The sequence below is a fragment of the Monomorium pharaonis genome, chromosome 11 (genome assembly GCF_013373865.1).
Source record: "Monomorium pharaonis isolate MP-MQ-018 chromosome 11, ASM1337386v2, whole genome shotgun sequence".
In the NCBI taxonomy this organism is placed as follows: Eukaryota; Metazoa; Arthropoda; class Insecta; order Hymenoptera; family Formicidae; genus Monomorium; species Monomorium pharaonis.
Window position 1 is genome coordinate 2,271,253 of NC_050477.1, and position 11,942 is coordinate 2,283,194.

The following is an 11,942-nucleotide window of genomic DNA, read 5'->3' on the forward strand; positions in this document are numbered from 1 at the left end:
AATAAATTATATAATATAAACGGTGAATCGTCGACAATCATTATCGTTTACATAGTTTACATTGCATACATGTAATGTGGATTATTTTTATATTTTACGCGTAAACGCCTAACACTGGGGAGCCTAAAGCAAATTGCAAACATTTTTTATTGCTTCTATAGAATTTAAATTTTTGTTAAAATTTCACTTACAATTCATAAATTAATAATATAAATTTAATAAAATATTTTTCCCTCGAAAATTCTTAGCACGACTCTGCTGCGGCGCGTACGTGCGACGAACGGTCGTAAAAGTACGACGCTAATCGCCTTAAGCCCTGCTTAATATAGCTGTGAGTGTCGTTGACTCGTTACGAATAACTGCTCTCGCAGCCGCGAAAACTTTTCATTACGAGGTGCGACAATGGCATGGAGTTTCCATTGAAAACTTTATTTTAACATATGGACTAATAACATGGCTGTATCTCCTGTACGTAGCGAGATTACCTCAGTTTCTGAGTGTTTTATGAAATTTGAACGATTTTTTTTTAAATATACCTTTACCTTGCATTCGTGAGACAGAAGATACGGCGTGACATTTTGCAAATTTTTTGCAACTTACAGAAAGTGTGTACAAAATGTTTAAATGTTTTCTACTAATATATGGAAAATCTAATTTTTCACAATTGTTTATTATAGGAATACAGACGCTATATGTAATAATTTACAAATTATATTAAAAGTTTATGTACAGTAACTTAACGCATTATTATTGCTCGTTTGTAAACTTACAATCGGACAAAGATATTTGTAACCTAATTTATTAGCTAGCTTCAGATCATTATTTGCACAAAAATAGCGAAATCTATCATACAGAAAGAATATACATGGGTATGCTTAAATTACTATATCCTTAAAATGAAATAAACAATGTTGTAGAATTTGATTGATGAGCTTTAAAAATAATTAGTTTTTCTTACTAAAAAATTCCTTTAAAAATTAAGAAATATATAAGTTAATTATAATAGTTATTAATATGTGAATAAACCTTTATACATCGCAAAATACATATTTTCTATTTTCAAATAAAAAATAGATTATGTGTAAGAAAAGCATTTTACTGATTATTATTAACTATGACACTCGATTATTGTCTCACATTTCTTTTTACAACCTTCAAGGGGTTAAATTTAACTTGACAGCTTCTTGTCGTATCACAGAGATGAGTTCTTGGTTTATTAAAAATATAAATCTCAATCCTGCAATCTGTAAAGAAATATATAAACTGCAATTAAAAATTTTAATTTACAAAACAAACTACTATTTGAGAGAAAACTCTACATATTAGCTTTGTGCTTTATACAATAAATACCTCAATTACACTATTATTGTTTAATTTCATCTTGTTGCCAGCCAAAATTGGTCTGCTGTCTACAAAAATTGGCCGCTTTCCTTCGGATGACAGAAAAAAGTCTCCATTGTTCCTTAAACGGATAGTACCTTGCCGACGCGAAACTTTCCATGCTGGTCCTTCCAAGCTAAGATCCACGTCGACAGTATGATCTTTCGTAGAACGTCCCACACTTATCTGAACAAAGATACCAAAGAATGTCAGATATATATAAATATATAAATTTTTTAAAATATAAATTATTAATAATTATTTTATGCTTGTTTCTTACCTCTCTAGACCTCATGAGGTATCGGACGAGTCTTCCTCTTAGAATTGCTAAAGTTTGATTATCAAATTCTGGAGGATTGACGCCTACTACACTGTCGACAAGCACCTGCCATCTGCCAAGCTCATTTTCCAATACTTTAATTTCTCTCTTATTCTTTCTGTCTGCCGTTGCCAATTCAGCGTCTATCAATTCGTCTTTCGGTTCCATTAATTCGGCATCGTTGATCATATCCTCGGCGTCCGAAAAACTCAACACATGTTCACCACGTGGTAAACTCTGCACTGTCTGATCTGGTAGTAGGTGATACTGTTTCATCAACTGCCAATGACTGTGTAACGCTTTTGCAGTCCTAGCTGGATAAAATGTATGTGCATTTGCTTCGAGCAATTCTTGAAATACTTCCAATGTTGGTTGGGATGTCTGATGGGATAAAGTAAAAGATCACATATTCATAATAATGCAGTCATTTAGAAAACATTAAAGGTTAACTTAATAGCTAATATATACAATAGATTATTCGTATGATAAAAGCATTTGTCGTCCAGAATTATTAGTACCCACTGATTTAATAGTCCCCAACAGATCCTCTTCAGCCTTGCTATATAATGTTCTTGCTTGAACACTGGCTATTAGTTCGGGATGTAAATTACGCATGGCTTGAACAGCTACGCGTGAGACAGCACTATCATACAACAATGCGTACCATCTTTGTTGTATTTCCTGTAGCGTGAAGCGGCAGGAAAATTTTGTACCTCGATGAACCTTGAACAAATAATGAAATATTAGAAATGTATTATTTTGTTATTAATATTAAAGAAAAAAATTAAATGCAAAAAGATGAAAATTAATTATACAAGTACCATCCTCAAATCATTTGTTTGTTGTACGCCAGTAATCAACGCCAAGTCGTCAGCAGGTTTCCATCGTCCTAAGTCTTTGGTAGCGTTGATGGAATGGGAATGATTTTTACTCTTTTTATTCTTCCGTCCGAGATTTGAACCGCTCGGCCGACTGGGTCTGCGATTACATCTGTCTGACTGCACTAGGGTGGTCGGAATTGGTATTGGAGTAGGTACCGTCTGTGTTGGTAAGACATCCATAGGACTGGTGGTTACAGAGATTGTTCGTGATTTCGACGTTGACTTGGCGCTTGTGGTGGGCGGTTGCAGGTTAAACGTCGTCTCCACCACCTCATCGTCGAACTTCTTGCGTTTTATCGTGCGCGAAGAGCTTAAAGAAAAAAATAACATGAGCAATAAAAGTACTCTGTTGGGCTAATGTAAGTAGATCTGTTTGCACCAATTAATCTTACTTTTTCTTTTTCTAATTCTTAAGAATTAAAAAAAAAAAGAAAATAAGTTAAACTAAAGTTATCAAGTTTTTTTACTAAATTCAGGAAATGTTTCAACAAATTTGCACTTTTTTATGAAATAAATGTATGAGAAAGTGATCAATACATAAAACTAGTATAATTTTATGTTTCTTATGTTTCTATGTATTTTTCCATTCTTTAAATTATTTGCAATGGCATAAAATTTGCAACACTTATTTTGTTAAGAGATCTAATTTATATTTTTGAGTTGTAAATCTTTTTTAAGTTTATCTTGCTTGGACTTCAATTCACTTATCAATAGGTGTTAGCTCACAACTAAAAAAGTTTATTAAAATGGTTGATATAGCTTGAACATTTTCTGTTTTAAATTTTAAACCATGAGATCAGTCATGAGATCATGACGTTCATTGAAGAAGTTGTGTCCAGTTACAATAATAGCCAATAATCCAAAAATTACAAAAAAATTTTAACAGAAACATGAGTTTGAAGACATTCCGGGGACAAACTTTGCCCGGGGACATAACATTCAATTCGAAAACTGTCCTTGAAAAACATGGACCGTCAAGTAACCTTAAATAAAACTGAGATTGAAATTAACTTATATACATTGGTGCAAACGGGCCTCAACTCCGAAACTGACGAATCACATGACGTCTTACCTTCTCCGTTTCGTCGACAGAGCGTCCAAAGCGGACGATCCGATGGGAATGTTCAAGAATCCATCCGTACCGTGCGTGAGCCCGCTGTGATTGAGGCTAGTTGGAGTAGGAATATCCATCGTTTGACGGAAAACAAACGCGGAGGCAATCAAACCATAACACCACGTCGCTTACTCCTAACGGATCTCGTTTCTCCTTGCGAACGAATCGCGATTATTCCGCCCGTGTTGCGTTAAATTTGCACAGCTAATCGTGATCAAAATAAAAATATCAACACACACTCGACTTTGACGCGAAGCGAGTCGTAGAAGGATGGACGGATGGACGTGAGTGTGCGACGATACTCGACGGTGGCGCGAATCGATTCTCGACCATGGCGTAACATCAGTCGATTCGATTAATCGCAGCTCTCAACGACGCTCGCAGGATTTTTTTCTGATGCTCGCGCGTGAATAAATCAATTGCCCGTTTAATTAATCGAAACGGATAACACGAGAAACGTTACAAGATGCCGTCAGCAATTTTAGGATCGACGGGAAATTGCCGATGGTTTCTATCGAACACCTAGCTAGTTTCATGCATACATTTTAAACAGAATTTTTTTAGAAGCATTTTCATCTTTAACAAAAAAGAGGAACAAGAAAAAAGTCTAACGTCGTGTTAAGAAGAACCCCAAAAAGCTGTCATCCATCAACTTTGGGAACGTTGAAAAAAGGAACGGGAACAGAAGAGATCGTGGATCTCTCGATCGGCGGCGCGCATGCGTAGCAGGTCCCGCTCGCGCGAGCGATCGGATCACGCTGACACGCTGCTTCCTTCGTGCAGTATGGCTTGCTCGATTCCGGTTGCGCTCGTTGTTACCACGTTTGTGCGGCAGGCTCTCCGTTCGCCCGTGGATATAACATACGGCTAATAATCACAGCCGCGACCATGGACGAAGAATGGGGTACGTAAGAATGGCGCAGCGTACACGCGGGGTTCCGAAAATCGCGACCCCCGCGTGAGAACGTTCCCGTGAGAGAATAGGGACGATTTGTTGCGACTGGGAGATTGACTTTTTAACCTCCATTCGTTTTTCTACGCCTCTTACAGATGTGGACAACGTCGAGGGGAAATTCGACCTCGCGATGAGATCGAATAAGTGGGAGGGCGAGGACGAGGAAGAGGAAGTCAAGGTAACGTGATTCCTTGTCGCGCAAGTCGCCCCACGCGAAAGTCCGCGTGCGAGTTCCGCGCACCTAACCTATAACGAACACATGTGTTTCCCTATCGTCGACATCGTCGTGCCTCTCATCACCTGTCGATCGTTGATTTTTCTTTTGCAAAGTTTCTCGCGTTCTCGTTTGCGTTTTCCATTGGACTGGCGCGTATGCTGTATCACGTACAAGAGTTCTAATGAGAGAAGAGACGAATGAAAAATGTGTGTCACTGTACATACACATAAGAGGACAAGGGGATGAAAACTGAAAGAAATCATTCTTAGTTTTTATTCAAATTCTTATTTGTACACTTGCTACAATGTATAGAATAAAAATAGATTTTTCTTTGCTCCATATATTGTAGAATCAATTGTATATATGAATGAAATGTAAAGGAAAATGTGATTTATATATTAATAAGTCCTTTGTTTCTTAATCTTTATTGGCATGTCGATTTCAATATTAAGTAATATATGTTTCATAATTATATGTTAAATTATTAAATAATTTATGAAGAACAGCTTTTTCTCTTTTTTGTTGACAATTATGTATTTACTTTAATCATATTATTTAGCTTTATACTATACTAAAATTTTATTATATTTATACATTGATTTAAATTAAAATTCTATTTATATGGTAATGGATGTTTTGTATACATATGGCATTCTGTTTTATTTATATATATATATATATATGTTAAATAATCTAACAGGACAGCTGGGAAGATGTGGAAGAAGAGAAGAAAGATGTAGAGAAACCAGCAGAGGTCCCAAAAGCAAAGCCCAAACCTAAGAAAGCCTTAGCTGAAAGAATCGAGGAACGTGAGGTATGTTTCACTCTCCTTATAACTCTAATATTACTTGTAGCTTGTATAAATTTGACTTATATATTTGTATACATAAAAATTTAGAAAAAGGCAAGGGAGGAGGCTGAAAGGAAAGCGAAAGAAAAGGAGGAGGCGCTTACACCAGAAGAAAGGCGAGCTGATTTATTAAGGCGTCAGAGGTTGCAAGAAGAGGCAGACCTACGGCTGGCGATGGAAACTTTTGGTTTGTCGACTCTAGTAGACTTTAGCGATCGCAAAACACATAAAAGAGATAAGAAATGATCTTTTTTTATTTTAACGAGTGATCTGACTTTTATGCCACGTGATAGCTCTTTACCTTCAACGTGGGAAGTTTTATCTGAGATATCTGAAGCAGACATTTCTTTTTTTGAAATTACATTGAGCGCCAAACGCTTTATCTGATAAAAAAGAATTTTTTGATGACATCTTTTTATTACTTTGTATATTGCAGAAGTACATTGTCATAATATGTCGTAATATTACTCGCACATTGTAATATTACTCAGCTGAAGATTGTGATCTTTCTAAACACGCATGAGAAAATGTGCAAAACATTTTTGCTTTATGACACAATAATAGATATTAATTACTATTACTTTTATATAAGTGTGACGTTTGATAAATTAAAAAAAATAATATTAACTAACTATTTGGATTGTGATGGTACACAAGACAAATCGTTATATGCATTGAATTAAATTGTACAGTATTATACAAAAAGAAATATCTTTAAAAAATGCAACACACACAGACACATACGCATGGAACATGTATGGTACCTATATCTTTTTTATTATTTTTTTATTAACATTAATTTAAGATTGTGGCATAATAGCTTTACACAATTGTAATCTTTAAAGCCACATTAAACTTATACAATTAGTTTATAACAGAAAGTGCATCATAACAGGGACAGACAGACAGAAAGAGAATATGTATATATACAAGCATTTAAACTTATTACAAGCTCTACATTTAAATTTATTACTGATGTTGTTGTATTTTAATAAAAGTTGCTATTCTATGCAATATTTGTTGTGTTTGCATCAGTTTTTGTAACCTTATCTCTCATCTGTTATCTGTCTCCTGTATGATTCCGTTCCTAATCGATTCTTTTGATGCGTATATTGTAACATATAAAGGACATATGTTAAACATGATAAACTTTATTATATCAATTTTATTTAGTCCAGAATGTAGTGTTCCATTTGCAAAATAACAAACACATCTCTGCAGTTTTATAAACTTTATTATTATTATTATTAAATGTTGCAACTTGGTGAAAGTTTTCATAAAAATATTATAGTTAATAGATATAACGTATATTACTCGAAAGATATTTATAATATCTCATGGAAAAATCTTAATGTTTGTGTACGTGTATATGTTATTACAGAATGATAATTTTATCATTGCAGGTGTTTCATCAGAATCGCCAAGCGAATCACTTGATACTATGGTGCCCGATACAAAGGAGGAATTCGAACGATTTGGCACAGCACTCTCAGAAAAAATTAATCAATTTAACAAACATGCGGAATTTCCAGTATTTGCAGAAGAACTTATAAAATCCATTGCTCTTAATTGTTAGTATATTTGATAACGATATCTTAACGAACAATGTGACGTTGATTTCTTATTTGTAAGCCAGGATTTTTATGTTTAAAAATGTTTCTATTTCAGTATCGTCAAGTTACTTGAAAAAAGTGAAAGTTGTAGTTGACAATTTACTTATTGAGAAACAGAAGATGGAGAAGACGAAGAAGAGTAAGGGAAAAGGGAAGGCCAAGCTCAAAATTGAAGGTGACAACACCTTGTTAAGTGAATACGGTGATTATGTATATGACGAGTATGACGATTTTATGTAGCGACTTTTCACACATTCATACATTCTAGTCGCCTAAATACACGCAGAACAAATATTAATTTGCAGAATTTATACAGAAACTTTATATTTGTAATTTTCTGCGTATTGAATTGTAACCAAAATGTACAACAGTTTAATCTGCTGTAATGCATGATATTGTTCATACACCTAACAAGATGAGAAACACAGAAAAGAAAAACGAAAGCTAGCAGTATAATAATTATCGGTCGAAATACTTTAAAAAAAAGAACACTCCGATAACTTTGTGATGATGTCACACATTCATTCATGCAGTTACAACAATTAGGAGTTCTACGACTTACTGTTGAGTTTTGTCGGATTTTTATCTGGCATCTGTGTCGTTATCAGATTTTCAATTCTGATGTTGATATCAATAACTATTTTAGCTTTGAAAACATTGCGGGATATATTGCGAGATCTATGATTCTAACTTTTCGATTATGCATATATTAACACAGCAAAGGGGCAGCAAAGGATACATTTATGTCATTTTGAATTGTAACCATATCTCACCCTGTTAAAAAGGAAGAAACTACTCTCCCTGACTTTATATAGCTGCGCCACTTGCAGACTAAATCGTGTAATTATATTGTGGAAATTTTATATAACACAGCTTATATATTCATAATACATACACACACACACATACTTTTATTGAAGATCAATTAGAAGTTGGTTTTGAAGAGAGTATATTCCTAAATAAAGGTTGATTATAAATTATCTGCCTCTATTTTTACTCAGTTTACACTGATTGATTGTACATTTATCTCTGAGAGAAATCTTTTTTTTGTATTTTGTTCTGACTGCGTTTCTACATATATGTAATTCGTACCTTGTTCGGCTGTTGATAAAAAAAATGTCTACATCGCTCAGTCTAGAAAAATTAATTAAATTAAGAAGGAGAACGGGAGCGATATGTATCCGGAGAATAGCGCGAATATATAACGTTTATAAATAAATTTTGTAATGACGCAGCATTAAATATCTCGATATCAGGTAAATTATTTTATAGACTGAGTGGGAGCTAACGCGAGCAATTCCTGAGATCTTTCTCAGGTATTTACTGCTGCGGAGGAATTGAGATTGATTTAATAAACATCATTTATTTAATTCTTTGTTTTTTATATATATATATATCGCAAGTTTAGATGGCTGAATCCCAACACTGTAGGGCTTCTTTATAGGAAATTTACTTTAGTACTGTATAAATGTATTTATTTAAAAGCATTTAGTGCTCACTTTAAATATTAAAAGCACTAACAGTGCTTTAAAAAAATACTTATTAATTTAATATTTTAACATATCTAAAATTTGTCTTTACATATCTGATAATTTCTTTAGTGTTCTCTGATATATTGTTCAATTTTGATTCAGTTTTGATTAATTTTAAATGTTTTAAATCATACGATCTCATCTTGTGAGATAAAAGAGGATACCCGTTTTTCATTCAATTTAAGAAGAATGATTAGAGATAACCTCATAACGAATTTCTCCTTGCTTTCTCAAGAATTATTATGGTAAAAGCATGAAATGAGCAATTGTGTATAATTAATGGTGAGTCTATACGTATACTAAGTTTATCAATAAAAGCTGAAAGATAATTCTACTAATGCACTCGCTATTCTAATTTAGTGAGTGTGTGCAAATTACATAACCTTACAAGGCTTTGAAGAATGCCAAATATCTTAATATAAAAATATGGATATTAAAACACGGACTTTTAACATTGCAAAAAAATAATTTTTTTAATTAAATAACGCTTTATTTCTTTTTAAATGGTACTTAATATATAATTAATTTTATAATAAAATTAATTCAAAGTAAGAGAAACTTGCTACTGAGATGCTTGGTTTTGTTTTTCTATTTTTGCCCCTTTAAATAAAAAGGTATCAAAACTATCAAACTGTATACAATTACTGGATTTTACTATAATACATTCTATTCTAAAAGAAATAAAGTCTTAATTTATTTACACCCACAGTCTGTGTTGCCTGAAAGATAAATAGCTTTGTGATATAAATGTTGAAACTATGCAAAAGATAAACATTATTTTCTAGATTAACATTTAAGTTCTTAACTTTATGTGTCTTTCGTAAAGGGTTCTTCGATTTGGAAAATGGTGGTAACTGCGCGTTTACTATTTCGCAATGTAAACAAGACATTGTGTCACTCTAAGCATATTATTAATTCTAACTCCATGGCTACGGGAGAGTCAAGTGTCCACGCGAGCAAAGATTGGAAAGTGGAGCTGCATAACACCATGAGAGTCCTACCGAATTTTATCAGTGAGGAAGAGGAAGATATCATGGTGCAGGAAGTTGACCCTTACATGAAGCGACTGCGCTATGAATACTCACATTGGGACAATGTTGGTAAAATGTCGAAATTTTTGTCCTTTTATATTTGAATTTTGTTTCTTGAATTATTATATATATTGTGTATTGGATTTTCTTTTAGGCGATACATGGCTACAGAGAAACCGAATGGAAAAAATGGAGCGAGAAAAGCTCGAAAGTTCTCGACAGAGTCCGCAGGAAAGCGTTTCCACCGGAAACAATACATCTTTCGCTCGTGCATATATTAGACTTGGCTCCTGAGGGCTGGATAAAGCCGCATATTGACAGTGTCAGGGTAACGAAACGTTATTTTCACCTTCTAAAGCAGAGCACAGTGCAAGTCCTTCACTTACGTCTAATATAGATAAATTTTAATTTTGCTTTAACTCACTCTTTATTTTTTTCTAATTCTTCTAAGTAGAAAAAGATAAGGCAAATTAATCAAATTTTAAATTGATCTAAAATGATAGAAATGAGTATTAAAGTTTTTGATAAAATTTTTCAATCAATTTATTCGCTTCAATTTATTAAGTAATACTTGTACTCGCATCACTTTCTTTGTCGTTTATACTATATTTTTTTATTCATCAATGGATAAAATAATTCATTTTTTGTTGTTTACTGTAAAAAAAATTAGAACAGAAGCTTAATGAATTATATAACTGGAAATTTATACTGGTTGAATTAATTGTCAATTGGATTAAAGTTGTCTCCTAATACGATTTCATACGCCTTGATACGATTTCTTTGAAATGTTTCACAGTTTTGCGGGGGCATCATCGCTGGATTGAGTTTGCTGAGCGACAGCGTGATGAAATTGGCAATGGAAGGGCATGAAAAAGAACGCGTTGCATGCTTCCTGCTGCCAAGGAGATCATTATACATCATGAGGTTCGATTTGCTCGCTTTATTTTTTTATCGTGGCTCTTTTATTATTGCCCAATTATACAATAAATACTTTCTTTTTAGCGGCGTCGCAAGATACAAGTATAATCACGAGATCCTCAAATCTGAGGAATCGTATTTTGAAGGACGACACGTACCGAAGGGCAGGCGCATCTCTATAATATGCAGAAGTGAAGCCGATCCCCAAGTCACTTGATTTATCAAATTACATATAAATTAGAAATTGCATTGTAACAATACCTCAGTAAAAATATTAAAAATTTAATTGCAATAAAGAATTATTAATAAAAAATATTGTTTTAAATTATTACGCCAATATGGAAAATCGACATTGGAACGTGTTATTCGTATTCGTATTAATTTTATTTTATTAATATATAAGCGTTTCAATTTTGCAAGGCATGTAATAAGAGGGCATGTATTAAATAGAACAAGCTTAAAAGAAATTTACTTAGTCATCAGTCTTGTACATATATAAATATGATCTCTATTAATACTTCATTAATACTTACGTTTCTACTGCTTAATTTAATTTGATTATTGTTAGCAAAGATATATATTTATGTTTATATCAAATATTTTTTGAGCTCGTTATAAAATTTTATTTTACACTTGCGGTATTGAAATTCGCGTTCGGTTTGATTATTCAAATTTCCCATCAAGATGGATTCAGTCTGTCACGTGACCTCGAACGGACCGATAGACGGCGCTGCCGAGCTCGGCGCAGAGATTCAATCGGCGTGGCGGTTGTCTACGGGGCCGTCGCACGTCGATGGCAGGGGCCGTCGTATGAAATATGGCGTCCGTGAGGTTATTGCTGTGAGTGCTGCCTCCGTTTTCTATTGTTAAATGCGGCATCGTCGCACGGACTCCGGTCTGACGCGGAGCGTCGTGTCCTCGTGGCCGGCGAGGGCGTCTGCGTGAATCCCCGTTGTCACCCGGGTCTCGGGGGGCCGCGTTTATAGGCGCGGTTGATCGCGGACGAGCGAGCGAGAGAGTGAGCAAGAAAGAGAGAGAAAGAGAGGGAGAGAGAGAAAGAGAGAGAGAGAACGAAAAAGAGGAGGCCACTAGGCCCCCGTCAACACAGAGTGGGCGCTTGTGGGTATACACA

The 11,942-nt window shown here is 34.2% G+C and overlaps 3 protein-coding genes across 3 annotated transcripts; 2 read left to right on the top strand and 1 right to left on the bottom strand.

Moving 5' to 3' along the window:
- Positions 1-651: 651 nt before the first annotated feature.
- On the bottom strand, positions 652-4,054 carry LOC105838494 (microspherule protein 1). Its single transcript, XM_012684089.3, has 6 exons — positions 3,653-4,054; positions 2,521-2,890; positions 2,222-2,422; positions 1,661-2,080; positions 1,351-1,566; positions 652-1,244 (listed from the first exon to the last, which is right to left on the bottom strand). The coding sequence occupies exons 1-6, from the start codon at positions 3,769-3,771 to the stop codon at positions 1,155-1,157; spliced, it is 1,416 nt and encodes a 471-aa protein (XP_012539543.1). The 5' UTR covers positions 3,772-4,054; the 3' UTR covers positions 652-1,154.
- Positions 4,055-4,442: 388 nt separating this feature from the next.
- On the top strand, positions 4,443-8,309 carry LOC105838496 (eukaryotic translation initiation factor 3 subunit J). The gene is made up of 6 exons (XM_012684093.3): positions 4,443-4,598; positions 4,745-4,827; positions 5,567-5,680; positions 5,765-5,903; positions 7,120-7,287; positions 7,385-8,309. Exons 1-6 carry the CDS (start codon positions 4,583-4,585, stop codon positions 7,567-7,569), a joined length of 705 nt encoding a protein of 234 aa, XP_012539547.1. The 5' UTR covers positions 4,443-4,582; the 3' UTR covers positions 7,570-8,309.
- A 507-nt stretch (positions 8,310-8,816) lies between these two features.
- Positions 8,817-11,123, top strand: LOC105838492 (alpha-ketoglutarate-dependent dioxygenase alkB homolog 7, mitochondrial). Its single transcript, XM_012684084.2, has 5 exons — positions 8,817-9,143; positions 9,688-9,957; positions 10,047-10,220; positions 10,689-10,816; positions 10,895-11,123. The coding sequence occupies exons 1-5, from the start codon at positions 9,141-9,143 to the stop codon at positions 11,025-11,027; spliced, it is 708 nt and encodes a 235-aa protein (XP_012539538.1). The 5' UTR covers positions 8,817-9,140; the 3' UTR covers positions 11,028-11,123.
- Positions 11,124-11,942: the final 819 nt, after the last annotated feature.

Bases quoted from the DNA above. Each gene is read 5' to 3' on its own strand.
- LOC105838492 (XM_012684084.2), top strand. The intron at 9,958-10,046 runs GTTGGTAAAATG...ATTTTCTTTTAG, and splicing joins AATACTCACATTGGGACAAT to GCGATACATGGCTACAGAGA. The intron at 10,221-10,688 runs GTAACGAAACGT...AATGTTTCACAG, and splicing joins CGCATATTGACAGTGTCAGG to TTTTGCGGGGGCATCATCGC.
- LOC105838496 (XM_012684093.3), top strand. The intron at 5,681-5,764 runs GTATGTTTCACT...ATAAAAATTTAG, and splicing joins AAAGAATCGAGGAACGTGAG to AAAAAGGCAAGGGAGGAGGC. The intron at 5,904-7,119 runs GTTTGTCGACTC...TTATCATTGCAG, and splicing joins GCTGGCGATGGAAACTTTTG to GTGTTTCATCAGAATCGCCA.
- LOC105838494 (XM_012684089.3), bottom strand. From the start codon at position 3,771: ATGGATATTCCTACTCCAACTAGCCTCAATCACAGCGGGCTCACGCAC. The intron at 2,891-3,652 runs GTAAGACGTCAT...TTTTTCTTTAAG, and splicing joins CTGTCGACGAAACGGAGAAG to CTCTTCGCGCACGATAAAAC. The intron at 1,567-1,660 runs GTAAGAAACAAG...ATCTTTGTTCAG, and splicing joins ACCTCATGAGGTCTAGAGAG to ATAAGTGTGGGACGTTCTAC.